Source organism: Orbicella faveolata, unplaced genomic scaffold, assembly GCF_042242905.1.
Source record: "Orbicella faveolata isolate gen_17 unplaced genomic scaffold, um_ofav_v1 contig_47, whole genome shotgun sequence".
Taxonomy (NCBI): Eukaryota; Metazoa; Cnidaria; class Anthozoa; order Scleractinia; family Merulinidae; genus Orbicella; species Orbicella faveolata.
This window is the reverse complement of record NW_028301577.1, coordinates 840,196-861,580: the sequence shown is the minus strand read 5'-3', so window position 1 is coordinate 861,580 and position 21,385 is coordinate 840,196. Positions and strand designations below refer to the sequence as shown.

The window sequence follows — 21,385 nt, the reverse complement described above, 5'->3', positions numbered from 1 at the left end:
TCAACCACTACGGTTGCAGATTTATTTGATGACAAGAATCGTGATTGACATAAATTATATACATTGATTTAAAGGCGTTAGGTTATTGTGTTTCAAACCAGTTTTTCAGTAGAATCGAAGTGAGAAAGAAGTTATTTTAGTCTGTCTGTTAAACCCGCTAACCTGGAGAATCTGTTTGTTAAACCCGCTCACCGGGAGAATCTGTCAAAGACTCAGTGCTAACCCGTAAACTGCGACTGTTGTAACTACCCGCCACAGAAGTAAGTTGAAATACAAGTTTTCTGAATTTATCTTCGAGATAAAGATTTATTTGTGTTTGCTCTGGTTGCGAATTATAAATGTATTTCTTTTAGATCGAATAATTATTAAACCTTGGCTTGATATTATGCGGTTTATGGTGGTCTTTTGAGCTAGCCAGTTCCATGTGCAACAACGGCTGACTTTTCTCTTATTTCCGGGATTGGAATAGCGCATAGATCCAGATAGTTGCAAAATTCGAAGGCGCCGTCATTATTCCCGGGGGGGGGGGTTACTCCCATATATGGGCTATATAGGTATGTGCGGCCCCAAAGGATATGGGTTTTCAGACGTTTTGGTCATAAATAGGGTATGGGTTTTTGTACTCTAGCCTTGACATGGGTATGTTTTTAAGAAGAAGCCACTTTTTCAGCATTATCGAAAAGAAAATGAACAAAAGCCCTTCACAAATTACGTTCACTGTAATTTAACATTGGTCCGAACTAGAGAACTAATTATAACGCAAGTGAGGTCTGAAACATGGTTTTGATTTAAGGGTCAGGTCATAAATACGGTTCCGAATTTTTGGTCAGGTCATAAATAGGGTAGGGAATATCGCAGATTTTGGTCATAAATAGGGTAAGGGGTTTGGGAAGCGGGCCGCACACCACAACCTAATTTTTCTGGGAGTACCCCCCCCCCCCCCTAACCGGGTCATTACTAAAGCTCTAATGTCTTTTAAAAAACGCCCGATTTCCCGTGTAGGATGTTGCGCACGGATACTATGTCCACTCTACGCACGCGAATTGTGCCGCTAGATAATGGATGAGACAGACGGACGGACGGACGGACAGACAGACAGGCACCAATAGAGGCCCTGATAAAATTAACATACTGAAATAAAAAAAATACAATGAGAGCAGGGACTGATCGCAGTCTTGTAATAATTTTGGTTAGCTGACTACGAGCAATATTATTGAAGCAATCGCTATCTTGGACTAGTTGATAGCGAAGTATCGCTTAAATAAACGCTTGTACGGACGCAGTCTTACCGAGTCTTTCAGCTGACCAAGGTTATCAGCAGTAGTGTTGAGAAGAACTTGGGCTGTTTCCTGGAAACATGTCACCCACTGGTTACCAGTAAAATCGGCCAGGTTTGTCTGATAAAGAAATAATCACCATTAACTGGTGCAAAGTTTTGCTACAAGACAATCATGTCTAAAGGCCTGTCCAAACGGGAAATGTTTGGCGACCAAACACTTTACCGTTTGGCCACCTTGTTTGGTGCTGTTTGATCGTGTTTGATAAAATTTGAAGGTCATCAAACATTCGATCAAACAACTTAAAACATTTCTTTTGTTCTCCTGTTTGATGGGCTATGTTTTGTTCGTTTGGACAGCCGTATCAAACATGTTTGGCGCGCGCATGCGTATAACGCTTGCTCAGTGGCTTGTATCCATTGTTTGATCTGTGTTTGATCAAACATGTATTAACCGTTTGGCCACTCACTTCAACATCAGCATGTTTGGTCAGCAAATAATGTTTGATGTTTGGCCGCCAAAATTTCCCGTTTGGACAGGCCTTTACAGTAAACACTTTCCTAAGTTTCACAGCTCCCGATCGTTGCAGTACTTTCACTGATACTAAGTCCTTTTTCCGGTTTTAAATTATTGCCTTGGCCGCTTAATAAAGGTTGATGTACCTTGAATATTTTTCAGCATCGGGTTAATTTCTTAGTGAACATGGAGTCACTTCAAAATAAATCATGATAAACGTGTGTTTAAATGTTTTTATCACTCGTCACCTTCTATTTCGGACTCTTACCTGCTATCGCCTTTTCCAAAACAAAGTTTTTAAGTTTTGGGTGGCCGTTTAATGTGGGTAAAGACAATAGAAAAACCCTCATCGGGACGACCAAAAGGTGGCCGCGGCCGCTTAGTAGAGGTGGCCGCGGCCGCTTAGTAGAGGTGGCCGGTTAATAGGCGTTTTGTTCACAGTATTTTACTGACATTGATTTCGGGACTTTGATAACGTGGCCGCTTAATAGGTGGCCGCGTAATAGAGGTTCGACTGCAATCAAAGGAACATGCTGGAGTTCAGTTTTGTTCTGGTTTCTAAACCAATCAGAACCAAAATCACCAACTAATCTTACATTGGCACAGAACGGCTACCTCGCCCTTACAACCTGGGTCTATGGTTTTTCTTCCGAGTTCTCATTGGCCAATCGTTTTTAATTCCATTTGTTGCAATACCGTAAATCCTCGAATTAGCCCAGACCCCACCCCTCGAATAAGCGCCCCCTTCGTATAAGCGCCCCTCTTATCGGCCAAAATTTAAAATAAGCGCCCCCCTCCCCTTCCCCCATTTTTTGAACGAGTAATGAGACAACAAAGGAAGTATGGTTTTCGTCGTGTAGTATCAGATTTGTACATTGTTTCAGTTTGTGAAGTGAACACCTTGAACACGTTAAGTACTAACGGTGCCGCGATTTAAACATAAGGATCAGCTACTTATGTCGATAAACAGCTTATGTTGTTGTTTACGCGCAGATGATGTATTAAAAAAATGATCCTGTCAGGCCACGATTTGGGAAAAATTAAACAAGCGCCCCCCGCCCCCCCCCCCCCTCGATTTAGTGCCCCCTCGAATAAGCGCCCCCATCTTCTCCTAAATCTCAAATAAGCGCCCCGGGCGCTAATTCGAGGACTTAAGGTATGTTGCATGATAGACAGCTCTTATGATGCTAGCCCCTCTTTCTTTTTTTTGGCTCTCGCCCCATTTTTCGCGCAGGCAAAACACCGAAAATCCCGTTCCTCGGTCTTTCTCTGCTTCCAAACCCCACGGAAACGCTTCCCACGCAGACTATGATGATGCAGTCTTCGGCTCTTTAATTGTCACTTGACACTTACCAGTAACATAAGGCGATACTTGAAGTCAGGATAAGTCTTGTTACACTTCTCACAACGATAAGCACCATCTCCTTCTTCGATAACCTTCTTGTTACATTCTGCAGAGGGACAAGCCTACGAAAAACAAAGCAAAACATTGTAAATGCGCCAGAAAACAAAATGCAACAACCAGGTTTCGTGCGGCGATTTAATCTTGGAAGCCTGAGTGTCAGGCTTTTCGAAGAAGTTGTCGGCGTTTTAAACTTGTCGATCTTGGAATCCAAGTGTGTCAAAATGAAATTGAAACACTTTACAACAACGAAAGACAACTACACCAGCATTTCATGAATTACATCTGTTTCGTTGATACAATGAACAATTTTAAAATATTTCCTTCACTGATTTTGATTGACATTTGGGTATGTAATTACACGTGAAAAAGGCCAGCCTTTGAGCTCGAATACCACAGGCACGAGGAAGACGTTTATGTATCGCTGACCTGTTTCGCTGACATCTTTCCTGACCTAGTTCGATCTGTTTCCTGAACTGTGTTTACTGAAAGTAATCTGACTTGATATCGTCAAAGAAGTAAGTGTTTTATTACTGTAACTTAGACATCAAATGCAGCTGTAAATTGACCACGTGCGTGTTATGTATCGATCGTCTTTCTACCTTCACGGTTGTCCTTGAGAGAAAAAAATCGTACCCGAGTTGTTTTTAAGGAAACTACCACAGATATCAATAGAAAGATTATGAACTGCAGAATTCGGAAACAATATTTGCTGTTTTGGCCGTGCTTTTCTTGAGAAGAAAGAAGCCCGGAAACGGGAAACAACCGATTGTCAAGCAGTACTGCAAACTATTACAGTCGAACCTCCACTGCACTAACGGCCTCCTCTCTACAAAAGCCAACTTTTTTCCTCCTCGCGGACAATCCATAAATTCACCCTTATTTTAACCTCTACAACGGCCACCTCTCCACAACGGCAATGGGCACTAAAGCGCGTCCCACACTAACAAAATAGGGAATTTAAGAAAACCACGACGGCGACGGCAACGGCAAAGGGAACGTCGCTAAACAAAAGGTTTAATCAGCAATACGATGGCTGTGCACGAGCCTTATAATTCTTGGTAAATTTCTTTGCCGTCCTCTTCAAAACAACAACACGAAATGACCTAATTCTGCGTTGTCTGGAAAACATTTTACTTCAAATACCATAGCTGTGTTCCAGATTTAGTTTCGAGACTATTTCGACAGTAATAAACTAAATGACTTAAGAGTACTAAAGATTCGTAAGTAAAATATAAATTCGTTTTTTAATCGACGTTGTTTTCGGCGTCGCCGTTTTCAACGGCCAGGCCCCGGTTGTTGGGAGGCTGGATAACACTATCCACCGGATAAATCGCTACCCAGTGGATAAGTGTTGACCAAACAAACAACGCTATCCGGTGGATAGCAGTTTATCCGGTGGATAGCGTTATCCACCATTCGACTAACCCAGGCCAGTTAATCAACGACTGACGAATGGTGTTTACCTAACATCATGTTATGTTGTAAAAGGTCACCGCGCGTCGTTGGTCTCTGTTTTAATGATATATTTTGATTGTGTCACAGTTAGGTATTGTAAATGTAAAATGTTGTACCCCCTGAAAAAACAGCTGACTTATTTCACCCCCACCTCCCCATAACGGCACCTCTCTATATAAACGGTAGCCTGCGTAGCAAGCGCTATCTTACGAAGAGCTTTTCCGCATTCTGGCCGCGCGTAAATTGGAGCGAGAGCAAAAAGTTGATGAAGCAGGGCTTCGTCGAATTTTTGCTCTCGCTCAACAGTAAAATGGTTAAACTCATCGACAACAGATGAGCTTGGGGAGTGGTGCCTAAAAGGAGGGTGAAGCCACGAGTGCCACCGAGCCGAACGCATAGGGTAACCATGACAACCCTGTGAGCGGCAACCACCCAACCGGCACCGTCACACTGAAAAACAGTGGACACACAGATACTTACCACATACTTACCATGACTGGAGGGAGGGATGGGCCGGGAATAAAAGCACCGTGAGAACTATCCGATAGCGATAGCAAACGCGGAATGACTTGACATCTGAAGCTTAACTGTAAACCATGTGGTGCCCCTGCACGAAACCCCTGGGAGATACTACTGGCCAGCATTGTCTCGCGTTTAACTTAGCCTAAATTACATTTAGCCACATTCAAAATGCAGAAAAGCTTTTGGTACGGGAATGCTTGCTTCGCAGGCCATATAAACGGCCACTTTCATCTGTCTCCAAGGTGGCCGTTGCAGAGAGGTTTGACTGTACATGTAATGAATGATACCGGTTTCGCCCCATGGCGAGTTCGCCCCCAACTTTTAGTGTTCGTGTTTACGTAGTTGTTATCGAGTTATTGAACGTTTTCGAAGAACCATTTCAGTCTATGTATGTTTGATAAGTTTAGATGATGATTGTTCGCTTGTTGCAACCGGCGCGCGCACAGCAACAAAGTCAAACCAGGGCGCTTATATGTAGGGCGGTGAAACGAGCGGGTCCGAGCAAAAAGGTGTGATGCAGTAGACTGGGGTCTACTAAAACGAGCAGATTCCGCTTACTTACACTGGAACTTAGATTTCTAAAGAAATTCTACGAAACTCCCTTCTATACGAAGGAGGAAGGTTTTTGGTGCATTTTTGTTCAGAGGCAATGGGCAAAGGTGAGTTTTTCAGGTTGCCGGAAAACAGGACTTCATATTTCGCGCTATAAGATCTGCTCGCGCTAGTTGTACGCGTAATCTTTTGCATTTCTTCTGACTTACGAATAAACGTTATGAAACTCTTTACTCTGGTATCGCCGGTTAATTTGTACGTTTCTCAGAACAATCAGAATAATGCTTAATCACAACTTAAATCTGTTTTCGATCAGTTTCTTATTGTTTCTGCTTGTTTGCCGACCAGGAAAGTCTGACGCGTACAAGTAGCTAATTTGCATAATGTAGCGCGTGCACTTTCAAGTCCGAGTCGGTGTTTTTTTAATTTCTCAATAAAAAATCTTGCCAAAGTTTTTCCCCATCTTTTGTGCTGAGATGATGCGATAATTTTTGACAACGCTAAAAGCCTACTAAGATCACGGTTTCTTCATAGGGAAATTTTATACTGCGAAAACGAAGAAGACAAGGAGTTTTGAGAAGTCAAACAACAAAATGAAATAGTTAATCGGGTTGATTGAAAAGTGCTACCGTAATTTTGCCGATTTAATATCTGCTGTCTTGCCACATGTCCAGCTAAACTTCTAACATGCTCTCAAATATTTATCAAATCAGTCAAACATATATAAAGCTAGAGATACTCTTTGAGTTGGATGTACGTTTTTACACGAAAGAGCGTAATTAAAGTCATCTTGTCATGTTTAGTTACAAAACACAGATCGCCGGGCGCTCCTTTTCATCGACAACCAGCGATTAATTGGATTTTTACACAAACAAAAGTGAGCAGTATTTACAGACGAAAGTTCTTATGCCTTGGTGAGGCATCACGTGTTGCTTGCAATTCAGACGAAACTCAAACAAGCAAAATTTTATTACTTTTCGTTCGCGGTAAACTCTATGGCGAAATCCTTGCAAGCGTGCGGCAAGAGGAGGGAAACTTTGAAGTTCTGAAACGCTGCTATATCCAAATATATCCGGCTGGTTTTTTTACTATGTTATGTAAATGCTATCGATCTTCAACATATGTAAAATTTAGAGTGGAGTAATGTGGAGTACTCGTAAAAGAAGCAGCGCATCACGGCTTGGTCATGATAAGCGGGACATACCTGCATTCGACACTGTCTTACTTCACTCAAATTTGGGTAGCCTACGACGAAGTTACTTAAGCATCATTACAACAGACATAAACGTATTGACTTTTAGGTCTAAAGCATCAAAAAGGCTTTTGAAAAGACACCACTGGTGGCTCAAAAATAAAGAAAGAAAAGTTGATTTCCAGTTCGTCGAGAGGAGATTTTTGGCAGCCATTAATCTCACCGGAAGCGCGGAAGGAGCGCTCGTGCCAGTCTTTCTTCGTATCACACATTGGACCAAGAGCGGACTGCCCGTTTCACCGCCCGGCCTTTTTCTGCCCTGGTCAAACAGTTACCGGTCATCTCGCCACCAAGGAACTCGCCAAGCGAAGTCACCTCACCACCAAGCGAAGAACGAGGAAGAATCTCTATATACGACCAGGAGCCATGACATGATATTCTCGCGAAAAAGTAATGCGAGTTTCCGCCATTTCAAGACTATTTTTCAAGAGTGGTGAAAATGTCACGTCTTTACTCGGGTACGAGTACAAACGATCCATAGTGACTGTCGGCCAAAGTTTTCCTCTTGCCTACGAGAGATTCCGCTTATGTCTTCTTCTTAGCTCCTGGTTTACATTTTTTCGCTGTCCAAAGACTTTCCTCTCCTTTTATAGCACGTTTTATGACCTCAATAAGGAGTGAAAGATAAGATGGAAGAGAGAATTGATTCCAGAACCGAAACTCCAAAAACGCGAGTAAATAAAAAAAAAATGCTAACGAGGCCCTTGTAATAACTGTCCAAAGTTTCTGTGTTGGGCGCAGTCTTAGACTACAGAAAAGGCGTTTTAGCGGGGCAGAGAAGAATTATCTCACCTTGTACATACAATTGTCCTTCTTGATATACACAACAGTGGCTTTAACAGTGACATAATCCGCCTAGAACAATAAAACGGGACACGAAACTTATATTTTCCCACTAGCCTGAAAGCAACAATAATCTTCACTGACTCAGACTTAGATTAATTACAGGAGAAGTATTATATGCATTAAAGGTTGATTAAAGAAAATAACAACAAAACGTAAATGTTAATTGGAGCCGGTTAAAGGAATCCCAAAGTTTTCTTCATAGACTCCCTGGGATTAGTTCCGTTGGTCAATACTCCTTTCGAATTCCTATGTGTTTTGAATAAACAACTACCAAATATGTTAGTACTGATATCTAAAATTATGCACTCGTCACTTAAAAAAGACCAAAGACTGAAGGTAAAGGAATCGGTACAACATTGCTGCCGATCCAGATTTCACTAGACTACACCTACGTGACAGCAGAAAATGACCGCAAAAATGTCCCTCGCCCCTCGATTTTTCACTTTGCATTCTAAAACTCTGCTCGAAAATATTTGGCTGCCGGTTAACTCTACAAGGCTGATATGGGTCCTTTAGTTCTTATCCACTGTTCTCATACTAGTACTGTTACCTTCTCTCCCATACCAAGGTTTTCATCTTTAATTTGAAGGAAGGTCATATAATTTGAACCTGAAAACAACAAAAATATTGTCTAAAGTAACATCAGGGCTCAGAGTGATGTAACTTGTTATCTGTCTTGTCCTATCTTGCACGCATTGGAGTAAAGTACAATTATTGGGCCACACCACAATATGAGAGTAACGAGCAGTGTGAAAACAATGGTATTCAATCGCTTGTTTTTTTGTTTTAAGTAAGTCCCCTGATTGATCAGAAACCAGTTAATGCTAATCTAAAATCATTTTTATCAGAGATAAAGTCACATTTTGAGAGTAGTTAAACCCCAAAATGATTTGGAGGACGGTGTACAACTACAGTAGCAGCAGCAGAGTGAAAAAAGAAACTCAACATTTTAGAGAACAACATAAGATGACTAGTGGAAACAGAAATGATTTGAAAATATGAGGTACTTACCCATAGCTCCTCCTTCAGATCTCTGTCCAGAAAGAGACTCGATATTTGAATTTTTACCAACATTGTCATACCTACATCAAAACAGGAACATAAAATTATTGAAAATCCAGTAGACATGTTGGAACAATCCAAAAAGTATAAGTTTACCATCCACGCAAATTGTATGCCTCCTTGACCTCCATAGGATTTACCCTCATGTTGGTTGAGTTTAAGATTGACAGAGAACGACCTTGAAAAGAAGCAACTCCATTATTAACCAAAAGGCATGAAACCTTGAGCACATTCCTTAATAACAATTAAGGTAATATATCTTATGAGACATTGTAGTGTCTGAAATCACTGGATATTTCGAGTATTGCAATATTTTGGCAGAACCTTGAGGATGAGCAAAATACAAATGAAGTGAAAAATATAATGTTATACTACACACTAAAATGTCTAATAAGAGATTCTGTCTCAAGAAGTTCCAACGACTCCAACCAAAAAAACTTGAGACAGTTTATTCCTTAACAATTTACAAACCATATGCTTCAAAAATATGAATACAAGATTTTTCATAACAAACAAAATTAACATAATTGCAAAGGCGCCCATGCACTACTGCTTCAGTTCATTGGCACAGGCAAATCGGGCAAAATTAATTCAGAACAGATTCAATATTCAACATTCTTCTTTCCAGAAAACCAACTTTAACATGGTTTTGCATTGCACATACTCAGGATAACAAAGATGAGTTCATGGAAAACAAATGATTTGCACATTATTAGTACTCTACAAGGGGCAGTTACATAACATATAGTGAGACTTATTCAGGGCAGAACTGAACAGAGGCTGCAGAGCACATAGGCTGAATAAACTGCACCTCAGAGTTGCTGTTACAGTAATCAGTTGCATGAATCTGTAGCTGTTAAAACTGACTTATCCAACCTGGATTGTCTGACTAGAGAAGCCAGTGGCACTTGTGGGTTGAAGTCACATTTCTTGGTACCTACCACCAAATTCTGAGACCCTTGCTCCTTTTAATGCAAGAACAGGATTCTTTCCAACATGCTCATCAAATTTCTCAGCCTAGGAAAAGAGGCGAGAATAATTACACTTTATAGAATTATGGTAAATCAAAGTACACTGAATGTGCATTTGACAACTTCAAAATATGGTGATTTTATAATATCGATGAGCAAGTTATCACATAAAATTGTCATAAATTTGACAAATATTACAGGGAAACTCACGGAAGCAATACCAAGTACTTGGAGTGATATAATGCTGATGCTGCACTACAGCTCAACGACTTGAAAAATTACTCTTAAAGTATTGAGTCCTGTTTGTCATACATACATCATCTCCCCACAGAGTTGCTCTGACACTCTTTTCAGATCTGTCTAACAGAGTTATGTCCCTCTTAGAAACCTGAAAATATTCACAGAAACACTAACAATGAGAAATATTGGGCATGTATAAAACAGGGTTTGATTTACTTTAGCCTGCATAGCTGGCAATTTAGTTGGTTGGGTTATAGGACCACATATGCATGTAGAGTGTGATCCCCTCGCAGCATTGCTGCTCCTGCTGCTTGCTCACACACTTTACCTCGTCTAAACTGCCAGCTACAGAGGCTAATTTACTTATTTGATTTATGAAGATATAACTGATCATTGCAGTTACATACACAGCTTAAAGTGCCTATGAAACGAGCTTTTTGCCCCCATTTCATTCTAGAAGTCTATGTTGCACTAATTCATAAACTTCCAATTTAAGCTCTGGTCCAGGGCATAAAGCAACTTTTCTATCCCTCCAAAGTTGCCAAAAATGCAAACATCATGTTCCAAGGCCTGGAACTAGGCCTGTGTAACTTTTGATCCATCACTTCGCAGCAGTGAATTTCCTACAAGGATACCACTTGCTGCGCTCTTTTTTTGGCAATTTTATTCACTGGAAAATGTCCTTAGATGATGAATTATCCAGTAATACATTATTTTCATCTGATGTTGATACACCACAGTCAGTGGGAGAAGGGGAGGACCCTTTTAATTTGATCGTTAAGCCCTATCAAGCTGAGCCTATTACATTGCTGATGTGGAAGAACGAGAGATGAGGATGATGAAGATGGTATACGCTTTGCAACGTTCTTGATTCGAAAACAAGGAAACACTCTGTAATTGGTAGACTATAACGCCATCATGCCTTTTATATAACCTGAAATATAAGAAAATCGCAAAAGCGCCATTTCTTGTGCAAAATTTAAGTTAAAACTGATTTCAGTAACCACTACGGTTGCAGTTGTTTGCAAATCTCACACATATGCTGCAAATATCAAGCTTCAACCAAACCAATGTTCTAGTTACTTCAACAGCATTTCACTTTATTTTGCCTAAAGGGGAAAATATACATAATAATAATAATAATAATAAAGATAATAAAATTTTATTGTACACTCCTTAAAAGGTTTTTCAGTGAACAATATAATACATGAGGTGAAATAAGTACAAAGTACACTAGTTATATATTATGTATGAAGTACACTAGGTATATATACATACAGTCAAACCCCTATTAAATGGCCACCTATTAAACGGCCACCCATATTAGGCTGCCAGTAATCAAAGTCCCGATGAAGACTTCTGTATTGTTTTCACCTCTAGATGTATTAAGCGGCCAGCCCACTTTAAGCAGCCACTATCCATACCCCAAGGGTGGTTGTTTAATAGGGGTTGAACTGTAACTCTTTTATTGAATCTGTTGGCAGTTCTTGTTGTATTATAGCAGCTTGTATTGAAGATACCCTTGTTCATGCGCTCACAACCAATACTCGCCTGCTCGTTGGGTGTCTCGAAAACTTAGACCCAAAATATCAAATAATTGAATGTTTGCTGCCGACTGCTTCAAGATGTCTTGTTTACTGTTCGTCAATACAATTTCCTAGATCTAAAGCACCTACATGTTTGTGAATATCCAGTTCCGCTACGAGACTCTATATTTGTTTTGCAAAACCCGCACCTAACGCTAACTAGGCTTGGCTCGAATGGCTTCTAAATAAATAAATTTAATCAACTTAGTCTATACTTGTAAACAACCAAAAAACGATAGGAAAGTTGGTATTATTTTCTCTCTCTCCCTCTCTCTCCACAGATTCTGCCTATGACATTGTATTGACAAACAGTAAACACTGTAAACAAGACATCTCATAGCAATCCATGGCAAACGCTGAATTCTTTTATTTCTCGGGTCGAGTTTTTGTGACACGCAGAGTGTCTGAGGTCTAAGTTTTCAAGACACCCCCAGCTCCGCCGCTTCAATCGCAAATCACTCAATGTTCATGTCACTTAGGTTATCATAGAAGCATTTGTTGAAACTGATTTGCTAATATTTGCTATCGCATTCTGGCATTACATGTAATATTATTGTGGTAACATGTCCTTATAACCTTAACATTCTATTACAAAGCTGCAAGAAATTTCGTGTGCATGCAAAATCACACAATCACAATGATGCGAGGCCAATATTATTTCAATTAGAATCTTCACTTCCTTTCTCTTTATTCCCGTTCCTGTGAAGACTTGATAGTACGACAACTGAATCTTTATTTAGACATCGCGTTTGCAGGGGATCTCTAATGTTTAGAAGCCTCTGATGGCAACTTTGTTTGTTTGTGTAAATTAGATACATAAAAATTGTAAGTACAAGAGCGAATAAAGTTTGTTTTTTGTTTGTTGTATCTTCACCAGGTATATTACATTCGCTTAATAGCTCAGTTGGAAGAACGCTGCACTGGTATTGCACGGGTCTGAATGGGTTAAAATCCTGTTCAAGCCTGAATTTTTTCAGGCTGTAATTTCATAGCTGTTCAAGCTGTGTACATGACTGCAAGGAGTTCGTTTCTTTCTCTGCAGTTCATGACCATGAGCTTTCATATATTCACTTAAATGATGTACTTGTTAAATAATGTGAGATTGTCAGAAACTTTTCACTACTTAGTTTGTACTTGAAACTCACTGATCAGTAAATTTTAAAAAAATTGACACCATGATTTTATACAAACCAACAGTCAACTCCAGATAAAGAACTTAATAATAATGGTTTTACAGATTTCATTGATTCCATGCTACACTGCAGTTAGTAAGGGAAAACACTTTGTAATAAACAGTCACATAATCACACCAGTGCTCAGGGCACGATAGTGGAATGTAGGGCTACAGGATGTAGGGAATTATTATTATGTAGGGCTACAGAATTTTACTCATCATTAAAAAGGTACCATGAAAGTCACAAACCTGTCTGTTAGTTGTCCTAGTGGTTATCTGAGTGACATCATCACAGCTAATTACAATACCAAGAACATCTGTTGAAAAAAAAAATAAGTAAATTTATTAATACGTTTTCATTGTCAATCATTTCCACCTCCTGTCTATAAGGAAAAAATCAATTACTCACCAACTAGTGAATCTGCATTAAAATTTCCCAAGTCACCAATCTGGACAAAGTTGTATTGAATGGTTGGCAAGTTGCAAGGGTCACTGCACTGAAAAAATAAGTACATTACAAGTTTATTACTCATTATTATCATAAAAGAATGTTAGATGACCAAAAAATTTGCAAATTTTTTAAGTAACACTAGGTCTCCTGGTCAAGTCATCACAAGACAGTGACCCCCAGTCAACTGCTCCACCTCAAATTGGCCGGAACAGCCAAAGGAAACATTGGAGGTATTATAATTACTATTTTCTCAGTGTCATTAAAACCCCACCTAGACACAACATTTGATAAAAAAAACACACTGCCCAGTTAAATTTGGAAAGCACAGTTCAGTGATCTGGAATGGTGTATGCTGACTTTTTTGATGTATGTAACTAATGTTGTTAAGACAGTTAGAATGATTTGAGAAATTGATGTATATGTTTCATAATTTAAAACAAAACCAAGTACGGGTGGCGAATGGTAAATGTAAGACTTTGAGAGAAAGCAAGACTAGCATTATTCTTTGTGCGCTTAAGACATTTTTAACTGAGAACCCACGACTTCAAAGTCTTTTAAGTGCAAGCACAAGAGATTCAGATCCTAAAACTATGAGTTCCAGAGTGAGCTATATGACAATGAGCTCACACAGTCTAACACAGATAAGTTTCCAAACTTTGTGCCTTTCATTGTGAGGAACCATGCCTTGTGTGGGTTTCGTCTCTTTTCACCAGCTTCTGCAAACTGGCTGGAACTGGAAATTCGGATATAACACTTTGTTGTGATATCCAAAACAACCTAGCTATTTTTCAAGCACCAAAATGATGTGGTGATAAGTTTTGTGGAATTCAGACAATTCAGGTGAATAGGAGAATTTTGGATTTATCTTCTCTGGGAAATTTGAAACTAAGCACAGCTATTGAAATTCAACATCCAGTGGCGAGAAGGGCATAAAACAATCAGGACTTTGAGACTTCCTTAGCCTTGCAAAAACTCAAGACTCCAAGACAGCTTTGTAAAAAAATTGACACTGGAAGACAGACATAACCACTAAAAGACTGCAAGAACGTCAAATGAAATTCAACTAAAAACTTTCACAGACAATTTTTTGAAAGACAATTTGCCACCCTTCAAGTGATTTTGGAATCTGGAGTACTTTAAAGTTTGTTGTGGGTAATGTAATGTGACATTTTGTGAAGAAATGTGGATAAGTAAATTGTTGTCAGTCAAGAAACAGACTGTAAAACTCCTACTCCCCTTGCAAAGAGCCTTTTTGCCTTGAAATCCTACACACTGTACTCACCTTTAAGAGTTCCTAAGCCCACCAACCCCCTCCAATTGAAATTTCCTTTAACCTTCTTAGGGTTGCAGCGGAATATTCTCCGAAACCACACATTTTGCTTCAGTTGCCAGTGAAATGTCTTTATTAGCAGGAGAAAAAACCCAATTAAATAGCAGTCAGTCTACAGCTATATGATGATACATGTATCCTTACCAGCTCAATAATACTGTCATTGTTCAGGTACATCTCATAGTCATTCTTCAGGGATGAGTATTGCTTGTTTGCAGTCCGTAAGGAGCATTTGGAGATATAAAACACCTGGAAGAAGAATTTAGGAAGTTATGACAACAATCAATTTTTTTTACAGATCCTCTGGGGCTAAACATACATTTCTGTCAGTGGAGAAGAAACAATGTTATATTGTGAATACCAATGTTGTGCAAAAACTATTGATATCAATACCAGTTGTCTTGCAGATTAAATGCATCCCTGATGCTCTGCACCATTTAGACAGATATTTACTCAAAAAACAAATAATTTAGGGTCTATTTTAGAAGACATAGTGCTCCTTTAAATGAAAGCAAATGTTTTACAAACCTTGTTAACCTCAAGCAATTCGTAGAACTTGTCCACAGCATCATTAAATCCAGTAGCTCTGATTTCTCCCTAAAAATATGATACATGTACATAAAGTTTTTTTTTGTTTGTTTCTTCATTTCTAAACAGCTTTTTACACCACTAATAGACTCCCCCTTCACCCTATCTCAATACATAATAAGTTCCCCAAAATAAGGCGAAGAAATTATCCAAGGGATGTTTAGGATGCCAAGCCATAAATTACAACTTTATACAAAACTGGATTGTTACGTGAAACTCCAAGGTAAGCTTTTTAATAGTTGATAGTTGATAGTTGATTGTTTTTGCACTTCTCTTGTACTTTTTTCAATTTTTCATTCCATTACGGCTAAACCCCACTTATTTGAACTCAGTTATTTCGAATTCCCCATTATTGGATGATTCCAGAAAATATCCAAACCATGGCGGCATCTTGGAATTCCGAGGGAGAGGGGGGTTTCTTAGACTGGAATTCTGAAGTCATGGGGGGTAACGCAGTTTGAAATTTCAAACACATGGGGGGTTTCAGTTCTGAATTTCCAGAGGGGGAAGACCCCAAAGGCTTCACTTGAAATTGCTGATCTGATAACTTTTCCAGTTTCTAAATCAAGCATGAACCAACCATGAAAGCAGGATAAAGATCGATCAGGCAGGTGTTAGTGATCAGGCAGATGAGTGAATGGATGGGTTGTACAGCGTACTCCACATCAAAGAGGCCTTAAAGTTTATGAGTTAGTCTATAGATTAATAAAATGTGAAACAAGTCTGTGTTTCTTTCTGCACTTAAATTGTCAATCAACAATCTTGTTGGGTGCGAAAAACTCGCACCAGTCTCTCGTTTCCAAATGGAACACCTGAGAGATTTGTAGGCTGCACTACTAGTGGTCAGCAGTTACTCAATGAACAAAATTTCAAATATGGCCGGTGATGGCACATATAATGAACTTCTAAACTTTTGTCTTCCACTGGTATCAATATGATCTACTCCCCCTGAAAATATGAAGCTAATGAACTGAAAACGAAAAGTTTTATTTGGCAGTAAGCAATTTAAGATAACACAGCTTTGGTGTACTTTATTAAACTTTTATAACAAACTTGAGTTGCTGGTTTGCTTGACCAAAAAATTGTGAACAGAATTTTCTTGGAGGGGGTAAAAGGTGCAAGTTTCCCATTCGTTAGAAGTTTTAGGGAGTCAAACAGGAATTCCGAAGTGTCTGGAAAAAAATCGTTAATGATTTTGGAATTTGGAGGGCATGGGGGTTAGAGCATTTTGGAATTTCCAAAGGCAAGGTTGGGTTAAAATGTTCATGTAACCTGAGGTAGGATATGGATATTTTCCAGAATCATCCATCTCAAACTCAAAACCATTTCCCTTGGATTTGCCCTTCACTCATTTACTATTGGCTATTTCAAAATCCTGCTATGTCAAACAACCATTTGTTTCCCCTGAGTGTTCAAAATAGAGGGGTTCAACTGTATTACTATTTTGATGTTTTTACTGAAGGAAAGCTACATGATGCAGAATTTAACATTAAATCGTTTACAAACCGACTCATCCACTAGGTCAACATTGAAGACACGCCCCTCTCCTTTGGAGTTGCTCCAGGTACGTATGTTTGACTTGCTAGTCACACGGGCACGAATGGTCCACCTGTTTGAAGTTAAGAAATAGACAAGATAAATGAAGAGATTGCTTATATGTATAACGATAACTGTGGAATAAGATAGATATTAACATTCTTACATCAATTGAAAGTTGAAGAAATGTTAGTTTCTAAGTCATAAATACACTTTTGAACAGTTAAGATGTGATCTAATCTGTCCACATAACAATTGTGTAGAAATACACATCCATTGTGTTAAATTCCCATTTCTTGGAATTCTCATTGGTCAAATTGGATTAAAATACCTTATTTACAGGAATTTGCAGAATCTTCCAGGTTAGTCAGTGGGGGGAATGACCAAACCTTTCATTTTTGTTTAGACCTCGTAGGCAAGAACTATCAGTATTTTAATAAACTTTATTGAGAATGAAGTAAAAAAGAGGAAGACAAAAAAAAAGATGAAATAGAAGATAATAATTCCCAAAAGGTAAAATATAAATGCTTACGTAGATATTCTAATTATTATTTAAAATACTCCTTACCTGTTCTGATATGGGGTCAGTGACATGATTGGATGAACAGGTCTTGTGCTATCACCTTTGGAAACTTGTGGCTGGTGACTGCAACAAAATACCAGTACTATAAAAATCACTTTTCTGACTTTCTTTGTGTGCTTTTGGAGTAGCTTAGAAACTGATGTAGTTCTGCATCATACAGTTAGCCAGGATAGCAAATTTGCTGTCACAATGTTTACTTTCACCACTTTTTTGAAGAAAACAAATTTTGAAGCAACAGAATAGTTTCTGTCATTAACTGACTTTGACTTTGTGGGACCATATACATTTCTAGGGCCGTGTGCATTTTTCAGGCCATATCACTTTGACCCATACAGCCGTCATACAAGCGCTTTTTTCTTATAGTTTTCGTTATGTGACAAGGTCACTTTAGTTCATTTTCAGTTCTAATTCTCAAACTTTTTTATTAGTGTTGTTATTATTTTTCTTCTTATTATTTGGGTTATTTTCCTACATTAGTTTGGTTTCCTTACACACCTTATTTTGGTATGTGTTGGTGATTCATTCCCACACACTTCTCTTAGCTAAATCCTGTTGTGTAGGAGACGTTACCTCCTAGTTCCCTTAGGTAAATCCTGTATTCGTGGGGAACAAATACACTCCCTAGCCTTATTTGGTTTAGAGTTATTCCTACAGTTTCCTCAAATCTGTTATAAATTGGCAATCATTTGTTCAGCAAATTCAGTTGATTCAGTTGGTTTATTCTGAGCTATACTCAAGTTCTGAAGTCAAGCACTGGTTTAGTTCGAATGCTATATTCTCAATAACCCTTGGTATGTAGTGCATTATTTTGTTTTATTTGTATTTTCTTTAAGGCTTTTGGTTTAGTTTGTTTCTTTTATTTCATTAGTTCAGTTAGCAGTCGCTTTTAGTTGCCTTTACTAGTTTTGTGTTTTTGTGTAGTATTATTCCTTTAGTTTTCTTGACCTTTAATCAGCATAGCATGTAGCTTTATCTCTGTTCCTTTGTTTTATAGTTTTTGCTAGTAATGCATCAGTCAATTCCAGCAGTGCCCATCCCCCCCCCCCCCCGGCTAACCCCCAGGCATTAGCATTTTTTTAAAAAAATGGGCAAATTCCCCAGGGTGGGGACACATAAGCTGTCTAAATGCCCCGGGGTGGGGATGAAGAAAGAGGGCAAATGCCCCTCCCCCGGGATTGTCGCCTTCCGACAGCTCCGCAGTTTTTAATTAATCAGTGAATAAAACGGTCAACTGTTCGGTATTTTAATGCAACGGTAAGGCTTCAAGGACAACAGTACGTGTTAATTGATTCTGAGTATATTTATTTCTTTATATTTGTTTTTAACAGTTTGCTAGAGGATAGCTGGGATTGCGGCAGATGTGCCCCCAGCTGCGAGCAATGATAGGCGCCTGTATTCGCAGACATTTTAAATGATGATGCATTGCATTTTAAGCTCGCAAGATCTGTCTTGAAGATCGCATCATTTGAATTCACAAACCTTGAGTATTTTAACTCCACTTTCATGAATTTAAAAAATGTTAGGCTAGTTTTGAATGCGAAATGCGAAATAGTCGTTTTCACGTCAGTGATTGTTTTGTGATAAACAAAATATAGTTCACCTTACAAGTAATGAAGAAATATCTAAAATTGAGAAAACATACTTTTAAAAATATCTTCAAGTTTCTCTAGTCCCTGACGGGCAAGCCATTGTTCAACAAACGCCTCGTCTTTCCTGATGAACTCATCCATGGCACTTTCCAAAACACGTGTGTCGAATGCCTGGGGATCGCCCCGGGGTACGCAAATGCCCAGCCCCCGGGCCACGATAAAATTGCGGATGCCCCACCCCCGGGACTGACAACGTGAGCAAATGCCCTGCGGTTGCCCGGGGGGGGGGGGGGGGGGGGGGGGGGGATGGGCACTGCTGGAATTGACTGATGCATAAAATTAATATTGTATTTTTCGCTTCCCACATATCCTTGTTGATTACTTGTGATTGTTTGCACAAATCCAAATTCATTTCTGTTCCTTTATACGTTTTGTAACCTGTTTTTATCACTGTAATTACTTGTGTGACTAGCTTGTACACAGCTTAGCACTATTGTGTAATCCTGTAACTTGAACCTTTTAGTTCTGTATTTCATCTAATACTCTACAACTGTTGACAGTTTTTGTCACACAGTTTCCTGTTTCTTTATTTTTGTCATGCAATCTTCCTATTGAAATTGTCTTGTTATTTACACCAAATTACTTTGTTATTTCTTAGCTAAGTTAGCTTATTTTGTTTTGCTTTACTCTTTATTGGCATCAGGCTTATTTTAGTTTGTTTATTGTATTTCAGTGTTACTTGTTTCCGTTTATTTTGTTCCTGTTGTTATTGTCTCCGCTATTTTTGTCAATAAACTCGTAAATCGTACACTCATATCTGTCGTAACTACGTCGACCGTTTTGGCCGTCTTACACTTAAGTGTTCTTCCCACAAGGCAGTAATGGGTACATTTATTGTCTCTGATCTAGCACCGCTAATTAAACCTTTGAGAAGTTCAAGGGCTTTGGAGGGCAGCCAAGAGTTCTGTTCCTTGGCTTATTTACTTGAAAGATCAATCTGCATTAGATGTACCTTCCATACGTTGCAGAAGCTAGTCCTGCACCTCTGGAGGCTCCACCAACTGGTCCACCACTCATCATCATACTGCCTAGTAAAATGAAAACAAAGTGAAAGTAAAGAATGATCATCGCAGTTAATTTTCCAATTTAAGCAATTGGAAAGAAGAAGCCTGAAAAAATCAGGGCTTCAACATCATTTCACTCCTCACGGGAAGATATGAACTCAACTAATTGACCTCGCTCCCAATGTGTGGCTTCTTAGCTCAGTTGGTAGAGCATCGCATTGGTATCGCGGAGGTCACAGGTTCGAATCCCGTTGAAGCCCTGATTTTTTTAGGCTTCTTCTTTCCAATTGCTTAAATTGGAAAATTAACTGCGATGATCATTCTTTACTTTCATCTACAACCGCAGTTCATATATGAATTATTTCATATAAACTTCACATCAAAATGAAAACAGTACTACGTTTTATTTTAAACTATTACTGATAAATTTATTTATAAGAAAAAAGTAGCAGTAAGCAGTCCACAGCAAACAGATTGCTTCTTGTATTTTCTTTAATATAAGTTTGTGTTTTCACTGAATGCTAATCACTATTTACCTGACATACAATGCGAAGCACCTGTACCATTCTGTTGTGGTTGGCGACCACTGCTAGAATTTTCATTTATGTTCTTGGGATTTCCAATCCTTCCAGGCACTTCACTTCCAGGTTTAATTACTGTGACCTCCAAAACTATCAAGACTTTCCTAACAAGTAACAAGTTCATTTACTAGTCAATGGTTTCAATATATAAGCTGAGGGCTACTACATGTAGAAGGAGAGGAGGATTTTTACTCACTGGGTACACCTGAAAAATGTCTTCTTGAAGTTATGTAGATAACATATATAACATTACAAGACTGTTAGGAATTTTGCAATTTTGTTAAGCATGAATGTTATCTTTGATGTTCTTTAGCCTTCTCTGCTTTTTGAGGTACAAGTTGATATCGCTGATGCTTTTGGCTTAAGTTTTTCATATTTATGCACAAGTTAACCTGCCGTATAACTAGCATTCAGTAGATGTGTTGCAAGAAATCCCTCTTAATTACCTTGTTTCTTGAATGGTGTTACAGACATACTTATCCAGTTGAACAACAGCCTTGGCATCAATCTGATTTGATGTTACTAAGTCATTGAGTTGAGTGCCAAGCATGGCAGCTAAGAATAAAAAGAAACTAGTGAGACAATCTAAGACAGTGCAGAGTGTAATTTATGGCTCTGATACAGTAGTCACACAGGTCCTCACCCATGCCGTTCTCTCCCTTGGTAGTCAACCAGGCCTTTTCCCCTTTGCAGAATATGAGTGGACAAAAACTTGATAAGACATAATCTTAGCAGTGTGTATGTTTCATGTTTGTGTTTTCTTTCAAGGCCCAAAGATAACTTACAATTACAGTTTGTCTAGACG

At 39.0% G+C, this 21,385-nt stretch overlaps 1 protein-coding gene across 1 annotated transcript in view; it reads right to left on the bottom strand.

Annotated features, from left to right (window-relative positions):
* Positions 1 to 21,385, bottom strand: part of LOC110046412 (replication protein A 70 kDa DNA-binding subunit-like) — a 28,576-nt gene that overhangs the window by 2,189 nt on the left and 5,002 nt on the right. The window contains exons 5-21 of the mRNA XM_020752097.2: positions 21,027 to 21,135; positions 20,536 to 20,684; positions 19,948 to 20,023; positions 17,332 to 17,409; positions 16,734 to 16,836; positions 15,168 to 15,236; positions 14,784 to 14,888; positions 13,268 to 13,355; positions 13,108 to 13,175; positions 10,175 to 10,246; positions 9,829 to 9,904; positions 8,984 to 9,065; positions 8,837 to 8,907; positions 8,376 to 8,434; positions 7,772 to 7,834; positions 3,147 to 3,260; positions 1,290 to 1,397 (exon numbers count right to left, since the gene is read on the bottom strand). Coding sequence (XP_020607756.2) covers positions 1,290 to 1,397; positions 3,147 to 3,260; positions 7,772 to 7,834; positions 8,376 to 8,434; positions 8,837 to 8,907; positions 8,984 to 9,065; positions 9,829 to 9,904; positions 10,175 to 10,246; positions 13,108 to 13,175; positions 13,268 to 13,355; positions 14,784 to 14,888; positions 15,168 to 15,236; positions 16,734 to 16,836; positions 17,332 to 17,409; positions 19,948 to 20,023; positions 20,536 to 20,684; positions 21,027 to 21,135 — 1,490 coding nt within the window. The remainder of the gene's footprint in view (positions 1 to 1,289; positions 1,398 to 3,146; positions 3,261 to 7,771; positions 7,835 to 8,375; positions 8,435 to 8,836; positions 8,908 to 8,983; positions 9,066 to 9,828; positions 9,905 to 10,174; positions 10,247 to 13,107; positions 13,176 to 13,267; positions 13,356 to 14,783; positions 14,889 to 15,167; positions 15,237 to 16,733; positions 16,837 to 17,331; positions 17,410 to 19,947; positions 20,024 to 20,535; positions 20,685 to 21,026; positions 21,136 to 21,385) is intronic.